Raw genomic sequence first — 14,615 nt, 5'->3', positions numbered from 1 at the left:
ATTAATTATAAAGTTAAGTCTATTAGATTTTTGTAGATAAAAACTCAGAGTTGTGTGCACAGTGAAAAGGCTTTTGTACAAAGAAGGGTTTCTGTGTTGTCACACCCTTTGGTCTGAAAACAAGGAGTTGTCTTGTATTCCTGATGACACCCCTTTCTGGAATCATGGTCATGAGAAGGAAATTGCCTGACTGGAATAAAAGCAGGACTTGAGCTAGACCTGACAGAAGGACATGGAAAGCAGAAGGCACATCAAATGTAAAGGGAGAAATGGTTTTGGCTAGGGAGGTCAATACAGTTCTGTGGCCAATGGATTAAGAAGGGGAGGGCATGGACAATGCATAGGGAGAACTTAGACTAGGGGGAAAAATGGAGCAGAAAATCCTCGAGTACAAAAAGAGGAAGACATGAAGGACTAATGCAGAGAAAAAGCATGGGCGGAGAACGAAATGGACTTGGGGAAAGTACGTTCATGGTGGTGGAGAAGAATTCTCTTTAACTAAATGAGGAAAGTACTTAGACCGTGTTCAAGCAGAACTTTGCTCTGTTCCCAGGTAGTGGATGCAGTAAAGATTGGAGGTAATCTGAAGATAGCATTTTTTTTCTCATTTATTATCAGGGCATGCAGCAGTGGTTTGGGGGGAAATTTTTTTTGTTATGTTTCTGAGCTAACCAGGAAAGGTTAACTACAGTACTGCTACAGATATTTCAAAAGCACATAGAAGTAAGCCATTGGACCCCATTCTTTAGCTTGGTCAAAGTTCCTGTGACATGATACTCATCAGATAGGAGTCGGGCACTGAACTAAGCAGATCTCAGACTTAATTACCTTGAATGATCCACAGAGTAGCTGTGGAGTCAATGAGAAATCAGGAAAGAAGCCAGGAGTTGGGGAATTTACACAAGTTGAGCAAGAGTCTCAGGAACAAGTTGTTCCAGCAACAGGAGGACAGTATGGTGTGGGTCAATGAAGGAACCTGGATTGGGGGCAGATAACAAGGAAGACAAACATATTAAGAGGGACTTGACTGGAGGAGGTCAGAGGAATCACACTTTGAAGAATCAGAAATATCTGTTCCTGTTACAGAAAAATGCCAGCCAGAAGGTGAATTTAAATGCAAATGGTTAATCTTGCTGTGTAGATGGGAGGCAGGAATCATTCTGAAAAAAATCTGCATTGTTTGCAACCTGTGTGGTGAGTTTCCTCTTCTCATCATGGCTACACAACTTGCTACTTTTGTGCTTGGTATACAAATTATGGTGTTACAAAAAGTTTGTTTTCTGTTCTGGCTCCTGAAAGTTTTGATGCCTATTGGTGTGTTGAGTTCTCGTCAGCTGTATGTATGGCCTCAGTCAAAAATAGCATAGATGGTAGATGCGATGGCTATAAAGGAACCATTTAGCTCAATAATAAAATGAAGCTAATACTATAGCAGTATAACTGTAAACTGAAGCTTCATTAAAATGGTTGCCAGTTAAATTGTTCATTTTTAAAAGCTCTAAAAGAAATCTGTGAGCTTCCCTCTACTTTTTTTTTTTTCCCCATAAATGCAGTATTTTGTAAGTGAACAACTTTGGACTTACTGGTGTATCAGGTATAATAAATTTTCTATCTGTCATGGTATCCCAGCAGTTTTCAGTTTGAATCCTGTGTGAAATTAATCTGTGAGTTAGTTTCTTAGGTTGAAGTACTTCCAGCTACCTTCCTTGAGACTTGTTTCCGTACAAGACAGGGACAGGGAAATATTTTGTTGTTGTTAAAGATACTATTGCCATTGCAACTTAAAGTATTTTCTTTTAGTTCTTGAAATGTTTGGTCTTCTTGAAGAATATTTATAAAATTATTTGGACTTAAATAAAACCTCAGGGCATCAGGACAAAGTTGAACAAGGGTTTCTGGTTCAACTTCCTTTTCCCTTCATTCCATCTTTATTTTCTCCCAGAGGTTGTAATAAACTCTTGGCTATGAATTGGATACAATAGGAGCTGCAGGTTCTCAGCCCCGCTGCAAAAAAAATCAGATGGATTAGTTTAAGGGGCTAACTATATTAATATAGGTACTTACTTTAATCTTCCCACATTTGATTTTTTTCCAAAAGTATACAACAAAGAAGAGCATTCAGAGAATTAATATTAGATGTTCCAATTACTGTGCTATGGCTATTAGCCCATGTGCAATGAGGTAAAAATGGTTTGTATTCACAGGTTATTATGTAGAAAGAATAATAGCCTTGAAAATGTTGGAGTGCATTATAATTAGAAAGATCACCTGCTAGTACACCTGTTGGGTGATGGCATAATGTAATATAATTTTATGTTAATTACTTCTCTGCTTTTTTCCTGCACCTGCTGCTCATAATGTCAGAACTGTACAAAGGTCCTAAGAAGTGACAATAGGAGCAGCATGTCACTGTTCATCAGTTTACATGTTCCATGCCTAAATAGATCTTGATTTCAGCATAAATAACAGAGATTTGTGTCGCATTTATTTGTAAACATGAATTATGTATTCACTGTATACCTAAATTCCGCATCCAAATGGCTTACATCTTGTGAAAGGATATATTGCATTTAGGAATTTTCACATTAACTATGTCTGATTAAAACAAAAAAAATTGTTTCTGTGTTGATAGGAAGAGGTAAATGTTGATTGTTTATAGATTTTATATTTGTTAAATATTAAGAAGTGATGAGAAATTTAGCTTTTAATTGCCATCTATCAGAAATCTGAGTTAAACTAATAATTCTTCACAATGATAAGTCAATTTATTTGTTCCCCATGTTGCAGCAGAGGAGTAGAGTATAAGATACTGTTTATTTTCTCATACATGTTTGTTCCTTCAAATTAAAAATGTAATATTTATTAATTTAATAATTATGAACGTAACAATTGCTTGGCATAGATGAGCACCCAGACATGAGAAGAAGGCAAACCTAATCTTGAATACATGCTTTGAATTTCAGCCCTGCTTACAAACGTGCACGTGTGCATATATGCACACGTGTGCGCGCACACACTCTGTTTGAAGAAGAAACTCACTGTTACTGAGCACTGGCAAACATGCAAGGTGGACTCAATCTCACTTGTGGCTTTTAGACACTACTAAACTTTTTTTTTTTTAAAGCAATACAATATTGTTACCCACTTATCATGAAAAATGTGATGTATCTTTATGCTTATGAACTTAGATATGACAAGTGAAAAGTCCCATTTTGTGAGCTCTAGCTCATGTGCTACATATTTCCTCATGCATTTAATAAAAGCGAAGAGCTAAACAAAGACTTTGTGAGAGCTGCTATTGCCGAGTTTCAAAAACAGATTGGAGTGACAATCTGTCTCTTGTGTTTTCCCTGGTCTAAGAAGGAAGTAGATAGAAAATACTCTAGTTGCAGCCTCATTCTGCCAGCCAGTCCAGCCCTGGGCAGGAGGTGAGGAGAAGCACTTTGCAATCATTCTGCAGAAACTGCTTCTCCACTGTGCTGTTGCCTACAAGCGTGTTGCCCACAGCTTTGAAAGCCATAGCATGATTTAATCACAGTGTTTGAGTGTTTTATTTAAAATGAAGTATGGGAATGCAGCATACAGTCTTGTTTTGATGTATTAAACTTAAATGTAAGTTACTATTGTGATGAAAACCATACCACTTCGGTATCCTTACTTTGACATGCTTACATTCTTAGACTTGCTGCTGTCAAAGATAGTGGAGGTTTCTAATTGTCTCTGAAGCAACGCTAAAAGTTTAGTGCTAATAGACTTCTAGTTATAAAAATCTCTCTCCATTGAAGTTACAGGGTTTGTGAGCTTAAGCCCTAATGATTTGACAAAGAGTATTTGTCAGCCATGTCGCTGTTAATTGAAACAACTATAAACTTCTCATAGGAAACTGATCCTCACGATAAAGAGATGAGGAAAACAGAGCTGTGTTTTGTATAGATCATTTGCATTTGTCCCACAGTGGTAAATAAGAGTCAAGCACCATACAGACACATCAAAATGCATCTGGAACAATCAGCTAGGTCAAGCCAGGCTTAGTAGGTCTGGGTCAGTATGAGCCATGACACGCCTGGTCTGGGCAACATGGTGCTAAACCCGTGGAGTGAGACCGAAGCCCGAAGTCTCACCCTGGGCTGGTGCTGTGAGTTCAGACCCTGCTTGCCCTCCCCCAAACCAAGCCTCTCGTGTACTGGGAAGGGGAGACACCTTTATCAGGAAGGTGGTTTTCCCAGGGTGAAACTCATCACTTGCAGTTCGGGTGTGCTGACCCCTGTGATTTCCACAGATGCAAAGCTAATGAATATAGCTGTAATCTGTTAATAGGTGACTCATTTCAGACCATGGCAAAAGCATTTTATTTGTAATCTGAAATACTAGGGCAAGGAAAAGCATATGTCACAGACTTGGGATAGAGGAAGAAGGTAGCAGAAAAAGGAATATAACCCTGAATAAAGGCACATCAAAATTCCTTAAACATCATACTCAGAAAGTGCAAGTGTGCAAAAGCATAAGAAGTTCCTAGTGACAGATAATCCTGAAAACATACTGAAACATAATAGCAGCCTGTTGCCTCTTTACCAGTCAGACCCACCTTCTCCCTCTCTCCTCTCTTCCTCCTCCAGCCCCAAGTACCCAAAATTGCTGAAATGTATACACATTTTTCAAGGGTATGTGTTAAAACACTTTATTACTTCAACCAGATGGAGGCTCAGAACAGCTTCGAAGCAACAAACCTGCTAACTTTTGATTTCTATAAAAAACAAAGGTACTAAGACAAATGAAATGTCAATAGCATTGATTTTTGGACAATTTTCTAAGGACAGGCAGGATACATGAATATCTAAGAGTCTAGAAATGTTGTGAAAGACAGCAGTAGGCAATACTGGAGAATATTTAGTAACAGGCATTCCACATGGATCCATGCAAAAATGATCAACTGGCAGAGTAAGCCAGAGCATTTAGAGAAAGAAATATCAAATTTAAAAAGTTAAGAAATATGCCTTTTTTATTAATTAAAGTATGTTCCTTTATCTTTTCTACCTCTTTCTGAAACCATTGAAATAGACATGTAGTTAGACAATAAAAGCTGTGAATATGTACATAAATAATGTCATGCAATAGTCTCCAAAGTCATCTGTCTAAATAGTGAGGGGATCCTAAGTAGTCTTAGAAACATTAAATGTGCTGGTTTTGGGGGGAAGAGTAGAATAGAGTAACATGAGTATTAATACCAGCACTCTCTGATTTTATTTTTAGCTCATTTGGAAGTTTTTCTTAGTTTTTAATGAATAACTCATGGCAAAGTTGCACCAGAGCAAGATAAGTTAGGTAATCAAATAAGAAAGCATGAACACGTGGGTATGTCCTGCCTTGAATACGTATTGTTGCAAATTTTTCATTAGTTTCTGTGGCAAATAGTAGGCCAGTATAGGTGAAGAAATGCCATAACTTTGGGCATATAACAAAGGAAATACATTGATGTCCAGTGCTTTCCTCTTTTAAAGTATATTCAGTGTAGTAGCCACTCTTGATGTATTTCGTTCATAAGAAAAGAAGCACTGATTTAATGGAAGTATCATATGAGTAAATACAATGAAATATAGGCATATTGAATATAGGCATGATTTCCACAGCTGCAGCTATTTCGTAAGTAAATGGTCACAGGTCGTATAGAAGGAGATTATGCTGTAAATAATCAAGCCATACCATTCTTATAGAAGGGCTTCTTAAATAAAGTCTCTATGTTTTTGTATGTAACCTTTACATAATATCAGGTGGACATGGGTATACTCAATTTAAGAGCATTTTCATTCTCCAGGTCGGCACCCCAGATGCAGCTCAGATTTAGCACTCATCAGAAATAACAGAACATTAAATATATTATGCATAGTCCTGTGGTTTTTCACAGTACCTATGGAGACTAGCAAGCTGCATTCTTTGTCTTGCAAATTTTACAGGATCAATGTGGTTTTTATTCTTACTATCAATTACCAAAAAACAATCTCTGAACCCCAGGCTTCCTATGTTTATTTAATTACTAAAAATGCAATTCTTGCAGAAACAATTGAAGAACGAGTAATCGCTATATATATAGAAAACCAGATCTGGATCTCTAGCTGACTAGAACAACATAATCCTTTCTGCGTCCTCACACAAGAAAAGAAGAAGGAAAAGAGGGAACAAAAAATGAACAAACAATCTACTATTCCATCACAACTACGTCCCCTCAGTGAGGCTCCTTCCAGTGGATGATAGCGAGGAGTGGGTAGCACACAGGTCAGTGGTCAGTGACAGATATCGAGGTGACGAAGCTGGGGGAGACTGTTCGCTGAATGACTAGAGCTTAAATAGCCAGCTGTGATGGATTGTGAAATAGATCTGTTAGCTCTTAATCAGTATTTCATTTCCAGTGTTGCTTTTTAACATTCTATATTACTGCTTCATAGTACCAAGAAAATATATTGTATTTTAACACTAAGGGAGTCTAGTAAAGTGTGCCGTCATCCTCACGGCAGAAAGGGCACTATCAGTGCATATTAGCATAAAAAATATCATTCCAACTTTTGCGAGCTGGTTGCTGATAGCAACTTGATGAAAAACGAATCTACCGTACTTTTATAATGAGATCAGGATGATTAAGCCAGCATGGTGAGCCCAGTGTGCAACTCCTGCTGCTTTCAAAGACTGCGTTTGCGTTGTGCTGTCTGCTGGTTGGGTCTTCAGTTGTGGTGAGGTGAGTGGCAGCATGGCTGGCGAACAGCATTACTCTTCCAGGCAGCTTCCCATCAGGAAAGGGAAAAGGGAGAGTGGCACGGGGAGTCCTGAGAAACCGCTTGATCTAGTGCCAGTGGCACATACGGTCTGTGGATGATTGTCAGCCCTGGATGGCTCTTTTATTGGCAAACCATCTCTGATGGTCATCAGAATAGCATACAAATACCTAGGACAGTGGCTGCAGAAAATAGGTCCTTAGGGAAAGTAAATACTGAATCAGATTGACTGAGAAAGGAGGTCATGGGCTTTGGTGAGGGTGGAAGAGAGAGGGAAAACTGTTAGTCTGGCCTCTTGCTGCATCCTAGTAGGTCACATTTTGTTGGTTAAAATGTGTATCAAAAAACCCACTACTGACACTGAAATAAAGTGATGAGCCCAGAATGAAAGCAGCCTTCAAAGTTCCTGGAAGTGCCAAAGATGCGTAAGTTTCTCGAGCATTCCGTAGAGATGTGGGAATGATCCTGGAGTTGTGAAATGTCTTTTCCAAAGTCACAGAACCTATCAGTAGTAGGAAAAGAATTCACTGGTTTGCTCCCTATTCTGTGTTTAAAAAAAAGGTGTATATTGATCTAAGAACCACGTTCAGTAATCACTACTAATTCTCCAAACAAAATAATTGCCAGTGTTCTTGGAAAATTGAGAAACAAATGATTAATTCCTGCTATGAGGTGTGATTTATGCTGGATTAACTGAAACTTTTAGTTGACTAATGGTTGGGTAAGTATTGATATACACTCTAAGATCATAACACTGCTACAAATCTTAGAAACCTCTGTGTGTATAATAACACGGAAGCTAATTTTTCAGCTTGCCCTATGCCTCATTCATAGTTTCAGTGAACTTTGGATCCAGATTCAATGTGAAAAGTCACTTGTAATCATGTGAAATGAAGAAGTTGCGATTACAATGTGAATATTTTCTTGGAAGGACTAAATGAGTGGATTATGTACTTATCCCTTATTTAATAATACCTAAATGAAATAGTCCTAAGGAAATAGAGGATTAACAAGTAAGAGGTATAATACACAGCAAGCAGTCTAGCTGAAGAAAGACTACATAATCTGAAATATCCTCAATTAAATCTGCCGTAGCAAGTTTAGAAGGGAGACTGAATTACTTCAGATACATGCGTGCTTACAGTGGTCCACTTGGGTCAAGGCTAAAGTTCAGGAAGGATAGAAAAAGACTCTTAGGCTGCCTTTCTCTTCTTGTACCTATCCGGTCCATGAGTAGAGGACTCCAGCTGTGAATGGACATAATCTTCTTAAGAGTAAAAAATCTAAATATTTGTGTAAAAACAAGCAAAAATGTAGCATGATAGTATACAGATACACTGAGGAGCTTCATTCTTTTGTTTGTAAATCTCTATGAGTCATTGTGCAGTCCAGCTCTCACTAAAGTCAGTTGAAAAAATTTCTGTTGACTTCAGTATATGTAGAACAAGAGTTCAGCCATTCAAAAACTGTTTTTTTTATTTTCTCCCAAACTAGTATTTTTCCAAAGTTGCAGAGTATATTTGAAGACAGATCCATTTCATATGCAACTGTATTCAAAAGTGTTGGTATTTCTGCATGAAAGTTGCAATCAATTTCTGTATTAACAAAATTGCATTTATAGGTTCTAAATGACATTAACAGAGGGTAAGGATTTGCATTTTGATGTTGCTTAGTGACACAAGTTAAGAACCCAGGTTTCCATTCCTAGTACCTAGCTATCTTCTTTTGATCTAAAACAAAGTTTCCTCTCTGCTTTTTTCCAGGTCTGGAGTTGGTGTGACAGGTTCTAGGCAGACGTTATTTTATGCAGAAGTAACAGACCAGATGAGAACTGGTGAAGGAGGTGGCCAGCCTGAAGAAGGAGAGCTGATTGAAGTTGTAGAAATACCTTTAGAAGACTCCATGAAGTTTGCTTATGATGAGACTCTCCCAAAGACGATGGGTGTCATCTTCAGCTTCATGTGGTTCCAAAACAACATAGCACCCAAGCTACCAAAAAAAATAAAACACCATGATTTTAAGAAAAGCTTTCCTACTGGTTCTGTGGATAGAGAAAACTGCCTGCCTCGATGAACTCATCACAGAGCAAATCTTTCTTGAAATAAATTTGGAAGTAAAATCTGAATTAAAATCCTGATCCAATTTCCATCATTAGCAAAACACTTGCTGGCTTCACTGGGGCCAGGATTTGCCTCTGAGAAGCAATTGTTGATTTTCGCACAAAGGCTAAGTAAATGTGTCCAGTTCTCCCTTTCCACGGCACTGCTCTGCCACGGTTTTGAAGAGTTGCTCAGGACCTCAGTGCAGCTGCTATACCAGCCTGTCACTGTGGTCTGTACGTACTGGCAGCTGTGTATTCACTGTAGTTTCTGTTATTTTGGTGGTGGAAGGCAGCAAACCTTAATAGTCACAGATATCCTAACCACATTCCTGAGTTCTGCACAGCTTTCAGGGAGCAGCTTTCTCTGTGGTGTGTAGCTCCTGTACAGAGAAAACGTTTGCATTTCTGAACATGCAGACCTTTATTTCATAAGCAAACATGTCTGTAAATCCTTCTGCTAATGTGTCATTTTGACAATAGACCAGCTGTAAGATTGTGTGCTTCTGTTTGTTCCCACTATAATGCTGAGCAACAATGATGGGGGAATGAATGATGGGGGCTTCTACTGGAACGCTTGCTGCTTTGTTTGTTTTATGGGTAATACTTGATTAATTAGATCAAACTTTGTCCTCTAGAGCGGAACTCGAGAGGCCAAATTCTTTTAATTTGACTCTGAGGTGACTAATACAAGTGATTTCTCTGAGGTATTCTGTGGTCTCACTTTCCTTATCACCCAAATGGGAAGAATGGGACTTACCTCTCAGATAACAGTCCTTGAAATCTAATGATTGGAAGTGCTTTATTGAGAGATTTTATCATCCTTTGTGCAGTTTACATTGAAGCTCATACAACCTGCACAGACGTACTGGGCAACACAATTTGATTTAATAAAGGGGTCTAATTAGAACGTATATTATTTGTTCTAACAGCATAGTTTAGATGTGGGCTATTTGTCTTGTGAAACTGTTAGGAGCATGACTGAAAGAGAATCAAGTCCGGCAATTTAATTATGCGCTGATGTATGTTATTCACTGAGTTAATGTTAATTCACATGACTACATTATATGTGCTTCTAGGGTTACTGAGGTACTAAGTATGTTTAGAAGATGAGTACTGTGAATATGCAAACTTTCATATAGCAACTGGAGTAAATGCAGTACAGATGCCTGATGGTAACCAGTGGCTGATTTAAAATCTCTGCATGTCTAAATAGATGTATAAATAAATAATTTTTTAAAAGAATGCTTTTAGAACTGGTACTTGCTGGTTCTCCATCTGACAGGGAGGAAAAGTCCTTGGAAATCCACTGGAGAAAGAGCAGCCTTCGTCTGTGGGAGTCAGACACCTTTTGTGGAAGTTCAGACACATTCGCATTGAACTGTGCCTGGTCTGTGTTGAGTCAAGGGCTGAGTTATCGTGAAAAGTAAATAAATTCTGTCTGTCTGATGTATTTACATTGGAAGGTGTTTTAGGGCGGGGTCTCCGCTGCTCTGCGTCGCTACGGTGTCAAGTACAATGTGTCCTGACTGCTGCTGAGGCCTCTACGAGCTACTACAATATGTATAATAAGTAATGCCTTTTATTCCAGGCTGTAGTTAGCAAAGTGTCTATTTTGATTCTGTCAAAATTATTACACAGTAGCTTGTTGATCTGTTTAGTGTCAAGCTAATAAGTGTGTGCGTATACACGTCAAAAGCCTTTTTTGCTGCATAATGCAGTAATTTGGAAAAATAAATTGGTGTAGTGGAGGGGGGTCAGAGTTTGAAACTTTTCAAAGCAGCATTTATGTATTTATACCATTTGGCCCAGAATTACAAATGGACAAAAATTCAGTTCTAGTGAGGCTCTTTGTGCAATGCTGGGAGCTTTTCCCCAGTCAGACATGCCCAGGACCTGGAGTCGGTGCTTCACAAGGTGCGCTCACATTGCATTAACCACTTTGGTGAGAGCCCAAGGCTTTGACCCACCTGTGTGGGTGACGAGCATTCAAGGTGTGATTCATCAGACTAAATACAGGTTTCACTGATTAGTCTGTCTAGAAGTGCCTTAAAATCTCGGCACCTGCATTCGGTTTGAGCTCATCAGACCACCCCTGGAGGAGGCAGGTCAGACGGTGCTGGATCTGTTGTGCCACCATGCAACGTGCACATCATGAACTATGGGCTGCTGGGCCACCAGAGAGAGCACGCGGCCATGCCCAGCACAGGGGCGGATGAAGGTCCTAACATCTTTGTGCACATCTGCACAAAGCACACAGCTGGTGCTAGCCGGTCGTGCCTTGGCTGCACGTCTCGGAGCTGGACACTTTGAAACACACACATATTTTGCCCGCTCCAAGGCGCAGTGGCTGTCCCTCTAACGAACTGTCCCTTCCCAAGAGTGTGTGTGTTGGGGGAGCACCAAGGGCAGTGCCAGACTTGCCAAGATCTGGCCCAAAGTACTGCTGCTGGTCAGCAGAAGGCTGTTCCCCGTCACTCAAACAGCCGGGTGGAGGGCTTGCAAGTTGTAGGTGCCTGAAGCCTGTCTGCTTCACAGCCCAGCCCTGGGGCCGTGCAGAGGAGCTGCCACACCAGAGCAGCAGCAGGGGTTTCCCAGGACGGGATGGGCGCGGGAAGTCACTGCCCGGGAAGAGGGGGCGCGGGGTGCAGCAGCACGGAGGGGTGCGCGGGAGGGAAGCCGCAGCCCTCGTGAGGGCACAGGGACAGCCACGCGGCACCAGCCCTCGACGGTGCTCCCAGGTGACCTTGCCAATGCAAGCTACGGGCTTCAGACTAACCATTTTTGATGCAGTTTATATTTCTCTGCTGGGGAACTGTGACAGAGGGCAGTTGCATGAGCTGGGCAGTCGCTCAGCACTTCTCCGTGATCCAGAAGGCCGGGCGAGAAGCTGAGCAGCATTGCCCCCACCTCCCAGTCCGTTCCTCCCCAGCGGTGTACGGGGCAGACACCTACAAAACCCCGGGGGACTGCGGTGGCTCTGAAGCCTTCACACCCCAAGGGATGCTACACCCAGGCCCTGTGCTCTGCCCGGCCGCAATTCGTAATTCTCAGACAGAAACAAAACGGTCAAGGGATTACTTCCGTTTCCTTCCACAATTTGGGAGTTTTCCACAGAACAGCGGTGATGCAATATAGTGAAAGCTGTACATAAAGCGATGTTGTGTCTGGTGTTTGGCTTTGCAATATTAAATATAAATGTATCTTCATCCTTTTCCTTTTTCCCTGTTAATTTTGGTGGGGATTTTTATAAGGAATTAGGAAGGTTTGAAAATGCGGGAGAAAGGGCTTGAACTTTTTTCAGAACAGTAGATGATTCATATTTATAAAAATACAACCAGAGCAATTCAGATGCCACGTCTCTCATCAGGGCTCGTTTCAAAGATCATAATTAGAGCAAATCCAATATACATTGGCCAAGACCAGGCAGGAAAAAAGTGCTTCTAATGGCATCTTGAAATCACATCTGTGTTTCAGACACATCCTTCGGTCGTGCCACCACACATATGTCCATGGAGAACAGACAGTTCAGAATAAAACAGGGTCCCCATTTGCTGCTAATGAATACTGACTCGAGCCTGCAAAAATCTTATCTGATCTCATCTGACCATCCCCATGAGATCAGCATCTTTCTTTTATTGAGTACAATCGAGTGGTCTGCATTTAAAAAACAAATCTTAGCATCTCTCTCATCTTTATGATGCGGCTTTGGGATATAGAGATAATCTAATGAACTTGAAATTATGACTCAGGCTTCTAATGAAGCCTGAAATTATAAAATCTTGAATGTAATGTTGCTGTCAGGCTCACTGTTAGGTGGCAAGAGAGACGTCACCAGCACCTTGCGGGCACATGGACCTCGTTTATTATTGTTGTTTATTACCCTATTTGTAAAGTATCTACAAGCCCTGAGCTACTCCCAGGTCTCATGGCATTAAGCCCTGAGCAGCGATATGATTAAATGCCTTCTCTAAAAGGCTGACAGTTTAAATAAACGAGCTGAATTACACCGTGGGGTAGGTGGGGGCAGGCGCAGGGATGGGGTGCGGGGTGCCCCGGCCGCCCGCGCTCCCCCGGGCTCACGAGGATGCTGCCCGCGCTGCTGGAAGCACGCTGCCCTGGCAGGCGGCCGCTTGCCTTTTCGCCGGCTCCCTCATTACCATCCCTCCCCACCAACAATAAATTTCTCCAACTCCCCGCAGGGCCACGGCCAGGGCCAGGCCAAGGGCAACAGATATAATTGCTCCTGAAATACACGTGCCGACCGAGCAGGGCGACCCACTGGACAAATAGGATTTTTGCTAAATTAGGACAATTGGCGAGCACGCTTCATCCCCTCACGGGGGCTCTATACATAGATGAAAGGCACACCCAGTTGTGAAATCTGTTGAAACGGCACACCTGGTGCTGTCTGCAAGTCTATTCACAACCATTAGCAGGTGCGACTTGGCCTTTGTGGCCATAAAAGTCTGGCTGCGCGGCTCCTGCTGTGCTCCCTGCGCCTTCGCTGCCCTGCGCGCTTTGGCAAGGGAGCCTGTCGCAGATTAATACGGTTCTTTGGAGCTGTTAGGAGCCACCGCCTGAAGCATGTAGCGGCTTCAGAGGGATCAGAAGGCGGCCTGTGCACGCAGAACGGATTTGCAGCCCCAGTCTTGGTGGCTGCGCCGGGGTGGAAGTAACGGGCAGGGCAGGGCTGCTGCCCCAGCAGGGACACGGTGCAGCGCGGTCCCTGCAGCCCCAGGCGTGCAGCTGGGTGGCCTGGCCAGCAGGTACCAGCGATTTGCAATCTAGCCCCTGCTTGGGCTCAGCCTCTCCAAAAAGGATTTTGCTTGCTCTGCTTTGCTGCATCTCAAACAGCGCAGCGGTAAAGTGGAGCTCTGAAAGCCTCACCCCCAATCCGGATTCAAATTTAATTTAAGGAAGGACACCGTGGACTTTGGAGCAGGTTTCCAACAGCAGTTTTCATTCCCACTGGTTCACACAGGATTTTGCTTGATATGAACAAAAAAAGGGATGCTTGTACAAAACCTGTGCTACTGCAAAAGTTACTCCTCAATTTGTCTAATCCTTCAGAGCCAGTCTCATTCTTTAATTGGGAACACATTTTTACAAGGGCTTTAATTGCTCTCCAGATGAATCACGAGGGAGGAGAAGAAGTCATAATGTAGCTAAATGGCCCAGATTTGCGGCGCTCGGAGCTCTCTGGCCTGCCTCAGGACTGGCTTCAGTGCATTTCTCGTAATTGGAAATACAATCAGGTACGTATTAAAGCCTGCCAGCCATGCACTGTATTGCTTTGCTGCTGAAGTACTCAATATCCTGTGCTGGCTTCAGTCTCTAATAAAACATTCAAAAGCAGCGGTGCTCTGAGAAACCCCTTTTGGACACTTGGTTACGATGAAAATGCGCTGGGAAGGGGCAATGCGGGAACGGCTGTCAACCTCATCAATTGACGGCTACCCCCATGCCCCAGCCTCGTCAACAGAAAAATCCCTGGGCTCTTCTTGTGTCCACCTGGGGTTCAGTGTTCAGGGTATGGGTGCGATGGGTAGAGCATTCAATAGTAAGATAAACCCGATTTTATCATTTTACAAGAGCAACACGTTGCTGTGATCGCTACAGACATGCTTGTGGCAGCCAGGAGCCAGCCCGGCTCAGCCGCACCCCACCAGCCGGGGCCGGGCGAGTGCCACCCGAGCCCTGAGCAGCGCCTGTGCGTGGGGACCTCCTGGGGTCAAGGGCACCCGCGCGAG

The 14,615-nt window shown here is 42.2% G+C and overlaps 1 protein-coding gene across 3 annotated transcripts in view; it reads left to right on the top strand.

The window, feature by feature from the left end:
• Positions 1 to 10,692, top strand: part of NUDT14 (nudix hydrolase 14) — a 62,418-nt gene extending 51,726 nt beyond the window's left edge. For 2 of the 3 annotated variants that reach the window (XM_075503744.1, XM_075503745.1), the window contains one exon: positions 8,528 to 10,692. In XM_075503744.1, coding sequence (XP_075359859.1) covers positions 8,528 to 8,837 — 310 coding nt within the window. In that variant the 3' untranslated portion in view covers positions 8,838 to 10,692. The remainder of the gene's footprint in view (positions 1 to 8,527) is intronic. The other variant, XM_075503743.1, reaches the window with a different exon arrangement.
• Positions 10,693 to 14,615: the final 3,923 nt, after the last annotated feature.

Source organism: Mycteria americana, chromosome 5 (assembly GCF_035582795.1).
Source record: "Mycteria americana isolate JAX WOST 10 ecotype Jacksonville Zoo and Gardens chromosome 5, USCA_MyAme_1.0, whole genome shotgun sequence".
Lineage (NCBI taxonomy): Eukaryota > Metazoa > Chordata > Aves > Ciconiiformes > Ciconiidae > Mycteria > Mycteria americana.
The sequence above is the reverse complement of the archived record's forward strand: the minus strand, read 5'-3'. Positions and strand labels throughout refer to the sequence as shown.